Source organism: Schistocerca piceifrons, chromosome 2 (genome assembly GCF_021461385.2).
Source record: "Schistocerca piceifrons isolate TAMUIC-IGC-003096 chromosome 2, iqSchPice1.1, whole genome shotgun sequence".
NCBI lineage: Eukaryota > Metazoa > Arthropoda > Insecta > Orthoptera > Acrididae > Schistocerca > Schistocerca piceifrons.
In genome coordinates, this window is record NC_060139.1 from 23,713,055 (window position 1) to 23,729,708 (window position 16,654).

At 43.1% G+C, this 16,654-nt stretch overlaps 1 protein-coding gene across 1 annotated transcript in view; it reads left to right on the plus strand.

The window, feature by feature from the left end:
- The first annotated feature begins 950 nt into the window (after positions 1-950).
- LOC124772889 (brain-specific angiogenesis inhibitor 1-associated protein 2-like) overlaps positions 951-16,654 on the plus strand; it is a 579,992-nt gene continuing 564,288 nt past the window's right edge. The window contains exon 1 of the mRNA XM_047249357.1: positions 951-1,189. Within this exon, the coding sequence (XP_047105313.1) occupies positions 1,133-1,189 (57 nt within the window). The 5' untranslated portion in view covers positions 951-1,132. The remainder of the gene's footprint in view (positions 1,190-16,654) is intronic.

The following is a 16,654-nucleotide window of genomic DNA, read 5'->3' on the forward strand; positions in this document are numbered from 1 at the left end:
CGGCGACCTGCGCGTCGATGGGGATGAAATGATGATGATTAGGACAACATAACACCCAGTCCCTGAGCGGAGAAAAATCTCCGACCCAGCCGGGAATCGAACCCAGGCCCTTAGGATTGACATTCTGTCACGCTGACCACTTCTTTTGTTTCATTAAGTTCGTTACTGATCGTTGTGTTTGGTCGTTGCGGACGTCGCAAGACATCCTGTTCAAGTTCGGTGGTTGATCCTTCCACTCAGTTTTTTATTACCGAGGCCTACCAGCTCTCTCACCGAACACGCTGAGCTACCGTGCCGGCTATCATCTGGTTCAACTGTCAGCCATATCATAAGGAACACTGTTTACTAAGCAACATACGAAATTCGACGGTGCCATCTCGCCTACGACCTCAGTTCAGTCTCAACCATGCAAACTGCAACAATTGTTGCCTAGTCGGTGGATCGGCTGACCACTCAGCTACCGGGGGCGGACGACAACGCCTATGAGAATGTCTTAATATTCTTAATGTCTTACTTGCACTAGCAAGTGCGACAGCAAAATCGCCTCTCTTGCGCATTTATCTTTCCTAAAGACAAACCGATTGACATCTAACAGGGCCTAAGTAAGAGAAGGAACAGCGCCAGACCAAGAACGGGTATTTCGGATATGCTTGCACAGTAATATAGGCCTACTGCTATCTAAAATTTTGATCCACAATTGATCAAGCACGAGCGCTTGGCTTCCCGCAGGGTCAGACACGGTGGCTCCCCGTAATTACTGTGTTTTGGTTTCGCCGGCCGCCACAAAGCTGGGCCGCGGGTACACACAGTGGCTAGCCCGCGGGCGAGTCGGAGCAGAGTGCATCGTCAACAATGAGCGCGAGAGCCGCGCATGCGCAGAGCGGGCCGAGGCCGCGGGCAGGCGGCGGCTGGGAGGCTGTTGGCGCGCCGTCAGTCTGCTGTGCGCGCGCACCCAGGCCTCACCGTTCCATCGGCGCGACCTCCGTCTTGACGAGTGCGTCTCCACGAGTCCGCCGGTGACACTTTGCAGGCGCCGGATCCGCGGAATATGACAGCAGTCGCCTCTTGGTAGCCGCGACTTACCAGTAGCCACGACAACGTTTTCCGAACGCTAACGCCCCCCGCTGTCAGGATGACGTCAACCATGGACCTCGAGGAGATCACCAAGCTCGTCGACGGGATCTACAAGGTATGCAATCACCAGCGAATTCTTTCGTCCTTCTAAACTGGAGCGTCCTAGGTATCTTCAGCCGATCCACCGACTAGGCAACAATTGTTGCAGTTTGCATCGTTGAGACCGAACTGAGAGCATAGGCGCGATGACGCCAGACTAGTGGCACCGTCGAATTTCATATGTTGCTTAGTAAACAGTGTTCCTTACGATACGGTTGACAGTTGAATCTGATGATCATCAGCACACGTAGATACAATGGAAATTAATCGCAATTACAAGGCAAAGAGGGGCGTGTCTGCTTGTTTCTCAGGCTGGGCGACTTGTGACATGACTGTTCCATCATCGTCCGTTAAAAGTGTCAATAGCTACATAGGATTGTGCATAAACAGTGGTTTGATAAAGGCGCAAGACGTTAAAATTACTAAAAGTATGTGACTCGTGTGAATAAGAGTAAAGTGGAAAAAGGTGTTAAAGATGCCCAGTGGATGTGCCAAACGAGACTTTGTCAACACATTCACGAGCTGTACATACACAAAATCAAATCCATTCCCACCTATTCGTAGCATGTTTGTTCTCAGTAGCCTGTGTAATAATCATATGGTTTACGAATTCATCTTTTGCGAACTGTACGTCAAACACATTTCTCTTGTTGTTCGAGAAGGCGTAAGTGGCGACCTATATGCAGTCTCCTGGACATTCACTGTTACAAGCTTCACTGCCATTATAGAAACTGCTCATTCTCGTTCCTCGGAGTACTGAGCGTGAATTTCGTGCCTCGCTGTGTGAATCGTGCAGCTGAGTGTAGATATGTGATGCTTTTCTTTGTGAAAGATTAACCAGTTCCTGGCAGAGACGACCACACACACCTTACTTTGCCAGTACTGTAAATATAGAAGTCACCACTGGTGATATTTTAGCACCTAAAAACGGAAACGCGCCGGTAAATTCTTTCCTTATTTCCTCTATTTTCGTCTTTTTGGCACTGTAGTACTATTCATCGATGATCATTTCATTTACTTTTTAACTGCCTAACAATGGCACACTTCATGACTCTGCTTTATTTCGTGCCAGACTAGCAAAGTGGTGTGTGGTAGTTTAATGTATGTGGTCCTCCGATGACACGACTGAAGCATCGATTTCACAGTTACTGTAGGTCAGGAACGAACTCTCCGTAACTAGTTACACGTAGAAACTCTGAGAAAAAGCCTACCACCTAGATACCTATTCGTAATGGAGAAATGTACCTGATAATTAGTTGAGGAAACTAAACTTCAGTGCTCATTTTTTTTTAATAAGCAGTTGAAGCCATTCCCGCAAACTTCGATGAGAAAGATGACGACCTTTTCACGTTTATAAAATAATCTTACATAGTCGCTGTGTATAAAACACACATTCATGCTTTTTGCTGCGCAAGGAGATACAATGCGCCAATGAAACGGAGGTATTAGTCATTGAAATACAACGCGCTGATGAAACGGTGCTATTACTCATTCAGCTATATTCAGGTATGTGTTTCGGTTGCCTGTAAAGCAGAAATCATTGCCAGAAAATCGTTTCTGCAGGAATTTAAAACTTAGTTACGTAATAATGACGCACCGAAATTTCGTTTCGATTCGGCTAAAATTTGTGCCAGGAGCGGTGAAAAAACATCGTCCATGGAAATGATAATAACGGAAAATAGGGACAGATTGCAGTGGAATATAATCGACGTGGAATACAATCGACTTTAAAGTAATTGTAACTTTTCCATCGCCCGCAACCGATCCTTTTTTCATGTAGACCAAAAAAAAAAAAAAAAAAAGATAGAATACTTTGCATTGCAGAAAATGTCGTTTCTTACAGTAGTAACTGTCCCATTGATTGAGCAAATGGAATTTTTCCCTGTTTCTCGTGTGTCTGGCATTTCAGTGTTCGATTTGATACTATCAGAGGTCTCCTCACTGGCAAATGCTAAACTTGAGTCAGTGAAACGAAAACAAATGGTACAATTAACCAATTTTGTAAAATAAGTTGTTCGTTTCCGGTTTCTGAAAGCATTCCGATTCTGTGACTTAACAATACACGCTTTTACGGACGCCGTGTACATTGTTATGACGTCAGTTGCTTAGGAATTGTGCCTGATACCCTGAAACCTATGGCTGAGTAGTGTGATCCGTTTTTGAAGAGAAGGTTATGCAAAATCGTGAAATACTTTTTTTCTGCTCTTGCGCGAGGTACGTAACATTACCGTGGCCAAAATTATTTCAGCCTCCTGGATTTTATTTCGGCGGTACCACAAAGTAAATAATTTTTTGTAACTGCTTCGTTGTTGCGAGCCGTAGATTGCAATTTGTGTGTGGTACTGGCGTATCGTGAATAAATAAACGTGAACGACAATTTTTGATAATTATGACAATTAATGGTGTCCCAGGTGGACTGGTCAGTACTCGGGAATACGACAGGAACGATCAATCCGTACCTTAAAAGCTATGAGTATTTCTTCCCATATTTTGACATGAAGTAGTATGGACCAAAACAATAAAAAATTGTCGAGGAAACACAGGCTCTAGAGTGCATGCCTAAAGTGCCCATGTTAGGTAGAAGAGATGTGTTTCACAGTAGCGAAGACGGACAAGTGCTTATAGCTCTTAAGGTGTGCACTTCAGAACCAACGTTTTTTCTTGCTTTGGTCCGTATTACCGCTTCCCAAAATATGGAAAGCATAGAACTTGGCCGGCCGTAGTGGCCGTGCGGTTCTAGGCGCTACAGTCTGGAACCGCGTGACCGCTACGGTCGCAGGTTCGAATCCTGCCTCGGGCATGGATGTATGTGACGTCCTTAGGTTAGTTAGGTTTAAGTAGTTCTAAGTTCTAGGGGACTGATGACCTGAGACGTTAAGTCCCATAGTGCTCAGAGCCATAGAACTAGACGAGGAAGAGATTTCTTTCGCGATATGGAATGATCGTTTCTGTTATATCTCTGAGTGTTGACAGTTCCTCATGGGACACTCTGCACTACATACGGTGAACTCTTTCCTAAATCAGTCATTTTTCATTTATGACTTCCTGTCACTCACCTGGTCGTTGTTTTCGATTAGCCACTCCACCATCCGATAGTCAGCTCACTCTAGTGAGGTCGACATGTGCGTAATTCGATGACTCTAGCTTGTATTCTCCTAAATGCTTTATATGTTTATGACCCATGATTTTTCGTACTTCTTCCCGCTCCACTTACTTTGGATCAAGGGAAAATTATTTGAGTAACCGCCACGTGTTCTAACCTACGTCCTTACAGCTTTTGAGCGAAGTGGAGTGGTAGAATTGTTTCATTGGTTCTTTCAGTTTGTACAACAATGTTTGAAGGAAAGGCCATCGTGATTTCTCCAGAGTCTCTCCGCAGTTGTACAGTAAGGAAGACATGTACTGGCTAAAGCCTTAGTAGTGTGGTCTATTTTCATTTGATGACATGATGACGACATGAAACACTGAAGCAGTCTCATGAATCGTTCTCAGTAGAGCAGTCAACCTGGTGCGAGGATTGCCCGCGTGTGCTGCTCATTTGCTTCTTTCGAAGCCGACTGTGAAAGTATTGTGTTATCAAAATAGTCTCGACTGTCTGTATTGAGCTAAACGAGTAACTGCACGCATTCACTCCATAGGACGTTCTTTTTATTTTAAGGCTGGTCTAAGTAGATTCTCTCGCGTTTCCTTGTCACGTCTTACTACCATTATCTGAACCACTGCTAACAACAGTGCAAAGGACGATTAGGAAACTGGACCGCAACATGTCGGCCTAGGAAGCACAAATGACAAACCTACGGCTAACAGTTCTACCAGACGTCCCAAAAATCTAATTCTATGCACAAGTTCGGCAAAAATTAAGGCTTTTAGTTTAAGCTTTAACGCACAACAGAAACAAGAATGTAGGACTATTTCCGGAGCAGAAAATAAAATCGAAGAAATAGATCTCTAGGCTCGTATGACACCGAAAATGAAAGATACTTTGATTTCTTGAAAGTATGTGTGCATTAGTGTTGCATACGAGCTGCTATTCAAAGCTCTCTATAAAATCGAAGAGATGTGAATGAGCGTCACGTCGTCCTTAGATTTTCGTTAGGAAAAGGCCTAATTAGAAAAGCAGAACGGCAATATTGTACAGTATTTTTTATAGTTTCTATAAATCACTTTAAAGCAACTTGCAGACACTGCTGGTATTGATGTATCACTTGTGGCCACTATAATGTCAATAATGAAGGATGCTAGAATCATATTCTGACGTCTTAGCGAAAACAAGGGAATTTCACCATAATGGTATGTGAGGGCAATCTTGCACATATTTGACTTCCAGTTCGCTTCTATATATTTGTCAGTAGTCATCGACTCTGACATCACTGTTTCACTAGACATGCTCCGTTCGTAGGTGATCAGTCAAACCGCAATATTTAATGGTAAGGAGAAAATGTGCTTCGAGAGACTGTCAGTTTCGAGTGTGTGTTTGACGGGGGCAGGAGGGGGGATTGTAGATGTGTGGACGTCTTGTTGGAAGGTGGAGGGGCGATAAACGTCCAATCAGAAACAAGGTCATTATAGACGGAAGAAAACGGCCGTGACCTTGTTATAGGACTCTACCGGGGATCTGCTTGAATCATGTTTGCCTGAAGTAGACAGACAGGCAACCAGGGTGTGAATTGTTCTCTTCCGAAATTATCTTAATGGCAACATGTTATAGGCCATTTAACCTTATATGATCGATAACTGTCCTTCATAGAGACTATTCAGTTTAAAAAAATAAGTAAACGAATGAATGAACGGATAGATAAATGGTTCAAATGGCAGTATGGGACTTAACTACTGAGGTCATCAGTCCCCTAGAACTTAGAACTACTTAAACCTGACTAACCTAAGGACATCACACACAACCATGCCCGACGCAGGATTCGAACCTGCGACCGTAGCGGTCACGCGGTTCCAAACTGACGCGCTTAGAACCGCACGGCCACACCGGCCGGCATGGATAGATAAATGGAATAAAATTGAAGTAACTCCAAAAATCGTTTATGTTGTGTCTAGACAAGACAGCCTAGACACAATGAGAGGAAGCCGAAAGGCACGCGCTTAAACTCACGCAGGCTGGCGTGAGGTCTGAAACAGGATACGTAATGAATGCTATAAAGAAAAGTACGTAGCTTCTGGAATACTTAACTTTAATCCACATTTGTAGAACATCGCTCTTGATGATACATTAATAGAATCTCAATATCAATTGAATACGGCGCCTTGCTAGGTCGTAGCAAATGTAGCTGAAGGCTATGCTAACTATCGTCTCGGCAAATGAGAGCGTATTTGTCAGTAATCCATCTCAGGCAAAGTCGGCTGTACAACTGGGGCGAGTGCCAGGACGTCTCTCTAGACCTGCCGTGTGGTGGCGCTCGGTCTGCAATCACTGATAGTGGCGACACGCGGGTCCGACGTATACTACTGGACCGCGGCCGATTTAAATGCTACCACCTAGCAAGTGTGGTGTCTGGCGGTGACACCACAGTTTACATAAGACTTCGGTGATGATTTCATATTTGAAAAAATGATTTAAAGATAGAAGTAGTAGAGAAAGCTGTTATGATCTTTCAAAGAAAAACTACATCCAGTAAATGGATAGATGTACTGCAACAGAATGCCGAATGTTGTTTAATTTCCACGATAATGATTTCTTACCTGAAAAATAAATAAATGTAGAAGGAAAAGGAGAAGTATAAAAAGATAATAGTGATCGTGCAAGGAAAAGCTACACCGAGTAAACAATCTGCAGGTGTAATACCAATATTACCCTCCTCACTCTACATTCATCAATAACGCCGTTCATTGGGGAACACAGATTATGATCAAAACAGCGAACGATCTAGCACTCTTTCGCTGTGTCCTTATATTATTTTGTCACAGAATAAGCGAGACCGCTCGTATCACTAAGGGACTATCTGTTGAAGCGTAATAGCCGGCCGGTGTGGCCGCGCGGTTCTAGGCGCTTCAGTCTTGAACCGCGTGACCGCTACGGTCGCAGGTTCGAATCCTGCCTCGTGCATACATGTGTGTGCTGGCCTTAGGTTAGTTAGGTTTAAGTAGTTCTAAGTTCTAGGGGACTGATGACCACAGATGTTAAGTCCCATAGTGCTCAGAGCCATTTGAAGCGTGATAATTTCCGACCTGAAACTATGTCCTTGCGCTCGTACCAGAGTGATTAAAAATGACTCCTCGGAATGAAAGTTCGGTAAGGAGGACTGACACGAAAAAGATGACACGGATGCTGCAAGTTTCTGAACTTCGAAAAAGTGAAATATTTGATAAAACAGCTGTGGTTACGCTGTTAGTCGATGTGAGATAGTAGTATTGTCAGCACTATGGTGTAAGTAAGAGTTAAACCTAAGACACTCTAGATAACCGAATAGGTGCTCTTAGAGAGATTCTGGCATTTAGCGATATTAGATTTTTTTTTTTTTTGAGTCATCAATCTTCCGACTTGTTTAACACGGTCCCCCATGAATTCCTCTCTGCCAACCTTTTCATCCCAGAGTAGCAGTGGCAACCTACTGCCTCAATTATTTGCTGGCAGTATTCTACAGTTTTTAACCTATACTTTGAGCTGTTTAGTGATAACAATCACATAAGATCGATCTGTCATTTTATTCATATCTGAAATTTTAAAGACAGATATGTGCTATCAGTTTCCACCGTACCTCTTTTAGAACGCAACAGTCCTAATGAGCACCAATCTACGGTTGTTTGCTGACGATGCCGTGATGTAAAAAAATGGCTCTGAGTACTATGGGACTTAACATCTGTGGTCATCAGTCCCCTAGAACTTAGAACTACTTAAACCTAAGGACACCACACACATCCATGCCCGAGGCAGGATTCGAACCTTCGACCGCAGTTATCATCAGTTGAGTGACTATAGGCAGATACAAGATGACTTAGACAAAATTTTTAAATGGTGTGATGAATGGCAGCTGTCTCTAAATATAGAAAAACGTAAGCTAATGCAAATGAGTAGGAAACAGTCCCTTATTGTTCGAATACATCATTAGTATTGCGCTACTTGACGCAGTAGGTCGATTAAATGTTTAGACGTAGCGTTGCAAATTGACACGAATTAGAGCGAACATGTAATGATTGTAATGGAATGTTCGACTTCGATTTCTGTGGAGAGTTTTAGTAAAGATTCGTTCATCTGCAAGGAAGATCACGTACATAACACTAGTGCGACACATTCTTGTTGTTCAGATAATCAAATGTGTTTGAATTCCTAAGGGACCAAACTGTTTAGGTCATCGGTCCTAGACTTACACACTAACTTATGCTATGAACAACACCCACACACACCCATGCCCGAGGGAGGACTCGCAATCCGTGACATGGCGCCTCAAACCACGCGGCCACTCCGCGCGGCACACATTCTTGAATACTGCTCGAATGTTTGGGATCCCCGTCAGATCGCATTAAAGGAAGACATCGAAGCAGTTCAGGCGTGCTGCTAAATTTGTTACCAGTAGGCCCCACTAACACGCCAGTACTACGGAAATGCTGCGCGAACTGCAATGGGAATCGCTGGAGGGAGTGAAACGCTTTTTCCGAAGAGGGCTGTTGAGACCGCTTTGGGAACCGGCATTTGAAGCTGACTGCAGAACTACACTACAGGCTTTTGTGACCTCTTCGTGACGTATTGCGTCCTGGCCCTTGTCTCCGAATCTTCGACCGACGTTTCTTTCGTGATTATTCTGACGATTCGTCAGGGAAAGCACCTCAGACACTGACGCGACACAGTGCAGCAATACAGGGTGAATCTTTGAGAATGGTGGCTCCTCGTGCTGGCGAAACCTCAGAAAAAACTTTAACCGATCCTCAGATCCATAGACGAAAGGCAACCGGCAATTGTAAATGTACTTCACGCTACTTCTTTCCAATGTAGAATTCAGTGTTTGTAAAAGATTTAATGAATCGAGGGAACCATGGGCAATATTTCGAGCAAGTGCTACCAAGGTGCACTCGTATTAATGCAAGCGGATGATAAATAGCATTGTGCGTCCGCAGGGAGAAATAGTGTGAGGGTGCATTGCAAAGAGGGGGATTCACGGTGGGAATCAAACTCGATTATACCAATATTGTAGTCGTTACTACTTTTAGCTGACAGTAAAGATTTCACACAATATTGTCTGAGAATACAGTGTGATGATAAGAGTCGAAATCATATAGAAGGTAGACGATCCTTAAATGTATATTTTCAGATAAGGAGCCAGTAATCGGAAAGGATTATATCTACCAACTCTTCAGTTAGCATTACATATGAGTAACATGTTTGTAAATTGCTTACAGTTCGTAACAAAATAAAAGTCTACGATATCGATGTCGGTCACTTTGCTTCAGAAGATAATACAGAATACGTTCAAGGGCAAGTTTGAACCACTTACTTGCAGATATGTATAAAATGTGTGTGTGTGATGCATCGGCTCTTAATAGCCGCAAAACCTAAGGAGTGTTGAAGTACAGAGAAAAAGTTTCGAAGGTGGCGTCTTTCAAAGTGAAAGACAGTTTATTGCTATGGAAGGCAACGTAGTAGAAACTGGACCGTTCAAACGACAGGGATTATATATGCCCATAGTTCTTGACAAAGAATTGTTGGAAAAGTACAATTTGAAGAAATGGTGTTGTACTGTCCCGGCGAAGATTCGTCGATAAAAGCTTGTCAACATGCGCTTGAAATGCACTATCCTAGGAATACACTGTTGCGAAGAAGTACACCCGCATCATAAACAACGTGCGTTAGCACCGATGCTAAAGTTGAGTTCCTTAAATGTAATGTATTGTTATGTATATATTAATCTAGCTATCTTCACTCTGAACAGCCGGCCGGAGTGGCCGTGCGGTTCTAGGCGCTGCAGTCTGGAACCGAGCGACCGCTACGGTCGCACGTTCGAATCCTGCCTCGGGCATGGATGTGTGTGATGTCCTTAGGTTAGTTAGGTTTAATTAGTTCTAATTTCTAGGCGACTGATGACCTCAAAAGTTAAGTCGCATAGTGCTCAGAGCCATTTGAACCATTTGAACTCTGAACAATTGCTTGGGCTAAAATTGTTTGTAAGGCGTAAGTTATGTACATCAGTTAAAAAATCTAGATATTAATTTACTACAGTTAACTCCTTGTCTCACGGTGCACTAAAATGTCCCAAGCATATCCTTAACAATGCACAGTAGTTCATATCGGTGGTGGCGAGGTAGGATTTCTAGATGTGCACATCGCGCGAAATCTACAATTTTTATAAGTGTAATGCCACACAACGACCCCTACATTTCATTTATTTTTTTGTGGTTTATCGGGAGAAATTACCAGTGCTTGCCTCGTTTAATTTGCATAACTGAGCAGACATGTCATGGTTTTCAAATTCCATACGCCTCGCAGTAATAATTCATGGTGCACAAATTTGTTTATCAGTAACGGGTATAACAGCCTATTTCGAAGTGATTCTTTTTTAGCTGTCGCAGTTATTCTCCGTGAAGTGAGTAGCGAGAAAGAAAACAATACCGCTCGCGCGCCTTTCCTCGCAACACTTCCGTGTTTCCGCGCTGAGCGGCAGCTGGTGCAAAGGGCAAAAAGTACGGCGGCTCGTTCGAGCTCGACGCAGGAGCAGCGATGCCTAAATTTCTTCCTCATCGCGAGTAAGGGAAGCGTGAACTTTGAAACAGAGTAACGGACTCCATATGGCAAAAACTTCAGTCTCCAGGGAAGGCTTGTTCCGTATGAAACAAAATTTTTACCCTCCATGTGCCTCAGTGCGACGTATTCAGCCTCTTGTGTTAGGCTTCGCAGTATGAACTGAATGTATCAAGTGATGCGAGATTTACTTGTCTCATTTCCAAAAAAAAAACACTTGGGCTATCGTCACTCTTACAATTTAAATTTTAAGTTAGTTACATGTGTCATAATCACGATAAAGCTGCGATGTGAATTTTCTAGTTCCTTTAACAGCAAATATTATAAAAATATATATGAATGATTACTTGTTGACCATTTAATAACACGAATTTACTTCAGTTCTACACCGCGTATGTTGCATAACAATAGTTGTCGCAGAGAAAGAAGTTTTAGCTGTTCTGTTTCTTTTTTCCTGTATGTTATTTAGTCTATTTTCTACTACACTGAATATGTAAAGAAAACGTTTGTTGTCTCTAAATTCAGTATACTGCAACGATGGATTTAGGAGTGAAGATAATTTTTTCAGGAAACGTGTTCTATAGTTTGAAAAGTAGGAAAAAGGCGCTAGAGGAGCTGAACGTCTGAGGATGAATCGTGATTCGGTGGCGAATTGAAGGTATGAGGATAGTTGTGTTTGGATAGCTGAGCCAGTAAGACCAGTGCCTGCAAAAGGCAAAGTTTGAAGTTCGAATCCCAGTCCGACTCACTGTTGTAATCTGCCAAAAAATATTAAACCAGTGTACACCCTAATGGAGAGTGAAAGATTTGTGCTAGAACAACTTTCATTTAAATTTAGGTATTGTGACTGTCCAAAACGGTTGAGGCTTTTGTGGCCACTTCGTGACCAACTGCCTCTGGACACGTGCCTCCGATTCTTCGATCGCCGTTTCTTTCGTGATGCACCCGGTGTTTCGCCAGGGAAAGTATTTCAGACGTCGGCGTGACGAGGTACAGCAGTGGAGGATGAATCTTCTTTGAGACTGGTAGCGCCTCGTGCTGACGGAACTTCAGTAAAGTCTTTAAACGAATGCTAGCCGAAGATCCTCAGTCTAAAGGCAACAGGCAATCGCAGCTGTATTTACTATCGTCACTTTATCTTTGACCCTAAAGATGGAAGAGACCTTTAATTTACCGATATCGATGTCGACGAATTTGGCATTTATTAATTTGGTCAAAGTAGATGGTAGTATTCACTGTATCTGCTTCTGCTTCTATGCTCCGCTAGCCACAAACCTGTTTGGGGGAGGGTACTTCGTATTAAAATCAGTCACTTGTTGTCCTATTACAGTTCTGCTTGGAACGTGTGAATTTGCGTCCATAGGGCCCCTAATGCCTTTCACTTATTGGCGTAATCCCTACTAGGGCTGTATGATGAATGATGGGCGACTGACAGATACACTTTGTATGTATAAAGAATTAGGTTCCACCATTCATATACGCGATAGGCCTCCTCCAAAACATTCGTAAACTATAGAAAATGTCGTGTTAGTTACCGCATTCATTGTTCGTAGTTTACTTACATAAGTAATTTCAAGTAGGTGCTACGTTTGTGTTAATCGCTTACAATAGTTCATTCTGAATTAGCTTTGGTTCCTGGAACTAACATTCAATGGACATTTTTACAATTTAATGTTGCTGACAGGGAAATACTTTAGTAAACGAGGTGCTGGGACTAATAAAGTGCCAGTTCACGAAAACATAACATTTGAACCAGAGAAGAAAATTTTATTTTTAAAATTGTGCTTTAAATAGTTAAGTGTTTCTTAAAGCTGAGAGACTCAAATGAATGAAACCAAATGGACAATACGATTTTACAATTAGAAACTGAAAAATGTAACTTGAGATATTAAGAGGTTGAGTTAGACCCACGCCTTGCCTCTGCTTCAGCACAGATTAAATATGTCACAGTATTAACTATAAAGAGGGAAAAACATTACAATCAACAAGTTTTTCAATAATAATATGCCCAACATGACTGAGCATTTAGTAGTTATCGCATCAGAGCGGGCAATGAGCTACTAAAAAAAAAAGAAGATAAGAGGACAGTGAATAAAAGGGCAACGATAAAAGAAGTACAAATAAAATTTAAAGGTCAACGCCCAGATATTTTAAACAACAAGTAGTAAAACTAACTCTGAGTAGCAAAGCCAGCAGAAATAATACTGATAAATTACAAACGGGGCTCGAATCCTATACGCGCGAATATACGTAACATGAGCTGATAGAAACCTCTAGCAAAGTACATAGCTTCATTTTAGACTGAGACCCTGAAGCTGGTTTCATAAAAGAATGTATAAATAGAACTTGAACGAGGACACCCACATCACTTCAAACCAGACAGGAAAACTAAACTTGCATCTATGCTGAGTACACAATAGATTACTAGAACAACTAATATAATATTCATAAATTTCTAATCGGCCTCATACCTGATACACAGAAATAACAGTGACGTAACGAATTTTACCTATGTTAGGTCGTGCATCCGGTAAACCCTTGAAATACACTGAAGTGCCAAAGAAACTGGTATAGGCATGCGTATTCAAATACAGAGATATGTAAATAGGCAGAATATGGCGCTGCTGTCGACAAAGCCAATATAAGACAACAATTGTCTGGTGTAGTTGTTACAATTGTCTGGTGTAGTTGTTAGCTTGGGTATTGCTTCTACAATGGCAGGTTTAAGTCAGCTTGAACGTGGTGTCACAGCTGGCGCACGAGCGATGTGACACAGCATTTCCGAGGCAGCGATAATGTGAGGTTTTCCCGTACGACCAGTTCACGAGTGTACTGTGAACATCAGGAATCCGGTAAAAAAACATCAGATCTCCGTCATCGCTGCGACCGGAAAAAGATCCTTCAAGAACGGGACCAACGACGACTGAAAAGAATCGTTCAACGAGACAGAAGTGCAATCCTACCGCAAATTGCTGCAGATTTCAATGTTGGGATATCAACGAGTTTCAGTGTGCGCACCATTCGACAAAACATCATCGATATGAGCTTTAGGAGCCGAACGCCCACTCGTTCACCCCTGATGACTGCACGACACAGATCCTTAACGCCTCTCCTGGGCCCGTCAACATCGACATTGGACTGCTGATGAATGGAAACATGCTCACTGGTCGTACGTTTATCACTTCAAATTGTCATCAGGTTACCTTCCATTCGGAAAGTGGGTGCACTCACTTACTGTTATAAATTATGGAGTGCTGCAATCAGTCGTCCTTTTTTAGATTTTATTATGCAAATCCAGATTTCGGCTAGTGGCTAGCCATTCTCAGTGCTTTATTTTCTATTTTCTATTTTTTTGTAATTCAAAGAAATGTGACTGACGACCGAACAACAGGGATTTACATGCATCGAGAATAGAAAATAGTGCACTGAGAATGGCTAGCCACTAGCCGAAATCTGGATTTGCGTAGTAAAATCTACAAAAGGACAACTGATCGCTGCACTCTATAATTTATACTTCAAATTGTATCGAGCGGATGGACGTGTACGGCTATGGAGACGACCTCATGAATCCATGGACCCTGCATGTCAACAGTGGATTTTTCAAGCTGGTGGAGGCTCTGTAATGGTGTGGGGCGTGTGCAAATAGAGTGATACGGGACCCGTGATACGACTAGATACGACTCTGACAGATCACACGTACGTAAGCATCCTGTCTGATCACATGTATCCATTCATGTCCATTGTGCATTCCGACGGAGTAGGGCAATTCCAGCAGGACAATGCGACACCTCACACGTCCAGAATTGTTACAGAGTGGCTTCAAGGACACTGTTCTGAGTTTAAACACTTCAGCTGCCCATCAAACGCCCTAGACGTGAATGTTATTGAGCATATTTGGAATGTCTTGCAATGTGCTATTCAGAAGAGGTCTCCAACCCCTCGTACTTGGCCGGCCGCGGTAGCCGAGCGGTTCTAGGCGCTACAGTCTGGGACCGCGCGACCGCTACGATCGCAGGTTCGAATCCTGCTTCGGGCATGGCTGTGTGTGATGTCCTTAGGTTAGTTAGGTTTAAGTAGTTCTAAGTTCTAGGGGACTGATGACCTCAGAAGTTAAGTCCCATTGTGCTCCCATTTTTTTAACCTCTCGTACTCATGCGGATTCATGGACAGGGCTGGAGGAATCACGGTGTCAGTTTTCTCCTGCACATACTCAGACATTGGTTGAGTCCATTCTACGTCGTGTAACGGTATTATACGTGCTCGGAGGGGCCCTGCACGATTTTAGACAGGTGTACCAATTTTCTGGCTCTTCAGTGTAAACCCGGGGCTATTCAAACCTAAAGCACATAGTATAAAGAACCCTACGGCAGAGATGATACCTTAGAATAGCAGTTCATACAGTCTAAAAATTAAGATGCTCACCAAACAAGTCCTTATGGCTTTGACATTTCACCTTGCGCGTGATTTCTGTTGATAGCAAATAGCAGACGCAGTACGAAGCCCATATTCCACCGAACCCGATTAATGTGTTTCTCACGCACGTAAAATGGCAGATTAGCAACACAAACTCTAGCTCAAACTGGTATTCAGTTCTGGTAGTTGCCTGTAGCGTCCTTCTCCCACGTAACTGCCAACACTTGCTGTTGGATGGCCATCCTACGGTTATCTGTGATCAACACTGAGAGGGAACACATTCGTGCTGCCGCGAAGTTGGCGCGACAGCGCTGGCCGACTGTCGGGACGCGAAAGAGGCGGTTGCTTAGTTACGGCGAAAGAGGTTATGACGCACTTTCGGTTTCATAACAGACTATCACAGTACCGCAACAGTATTCTTGTACGAAAAGGAATCAGATGGTGACTGTTTGTCGAGTTAGCTTCCGTCTACACGAGCGCTGAGTTTCGCGACAGTCTGTTGTCACCGACTTGCTCACCAGACGGGAGGAATCTCGAACTTCCCCGCGACATGGTCATAGAGCGAAGCTCACGTCAGCTGTACGAGTTCAGGGGAAGAAACCGGTCGTGCTTACCTTGATGGACGCTTGCCAGCATTATTCGGACGTGGATAAGGAAACCCGTTTAATGCCTAGATCAGGATGGCACAGCGGAACTGCGAATCTGCTATTCACGAATACGGATCCTCTCTTTTATCCACTGTGCTACTTCAGTTAATGGCTACGCTAATTCAGTTGCCTGCGTTTCGTAGACCTCAAATCAATATAGTTTATCTGGAGGTAATAATATTGATCGTGCTGAGCTCCACATCTGATACTAATGTTAATGATTAATTAGGTCCAGAACAGCTGTACTGATACGCTTTTATCGTGCCACGAATAGTTTCGTTCAACATCATTAGGCTGCCGAGGTATGCCAATATCATGACGTAAGGGGTCTATTTATGTTATGTAACTCTGTAAGAAAATATGCAGATAACAGCTGACGTTCTGCAGAATGTTTGTATGGCCATCATTTCCCCATTTTTCCTCTAATGGTGACTAACATTGTAAGTAGGCTTTTTTTATATTGGTAACGCCAAGTAGCATTCTGTATGAAAATCACTGGTTGTGCTGTGTGCAGTCTGTGTCTGGTTTGCATTGTTGAAAAATTCTCTATTGTAGTGTTGGGCAGTTGGATGTTAACAGCGCGTAGCCTTGCGCAGTTGGAGGTGAGCCGCCAGCAATGGTGGATATGGGGAGAGAGATGGCGGATTTTGAGAGCGGACGATCTGGACGTGTGTCCATCAGAAAGAGTAAATTTGTAATATTGGAGATTATATAGATATATAAATGACTTTTGAACACTATT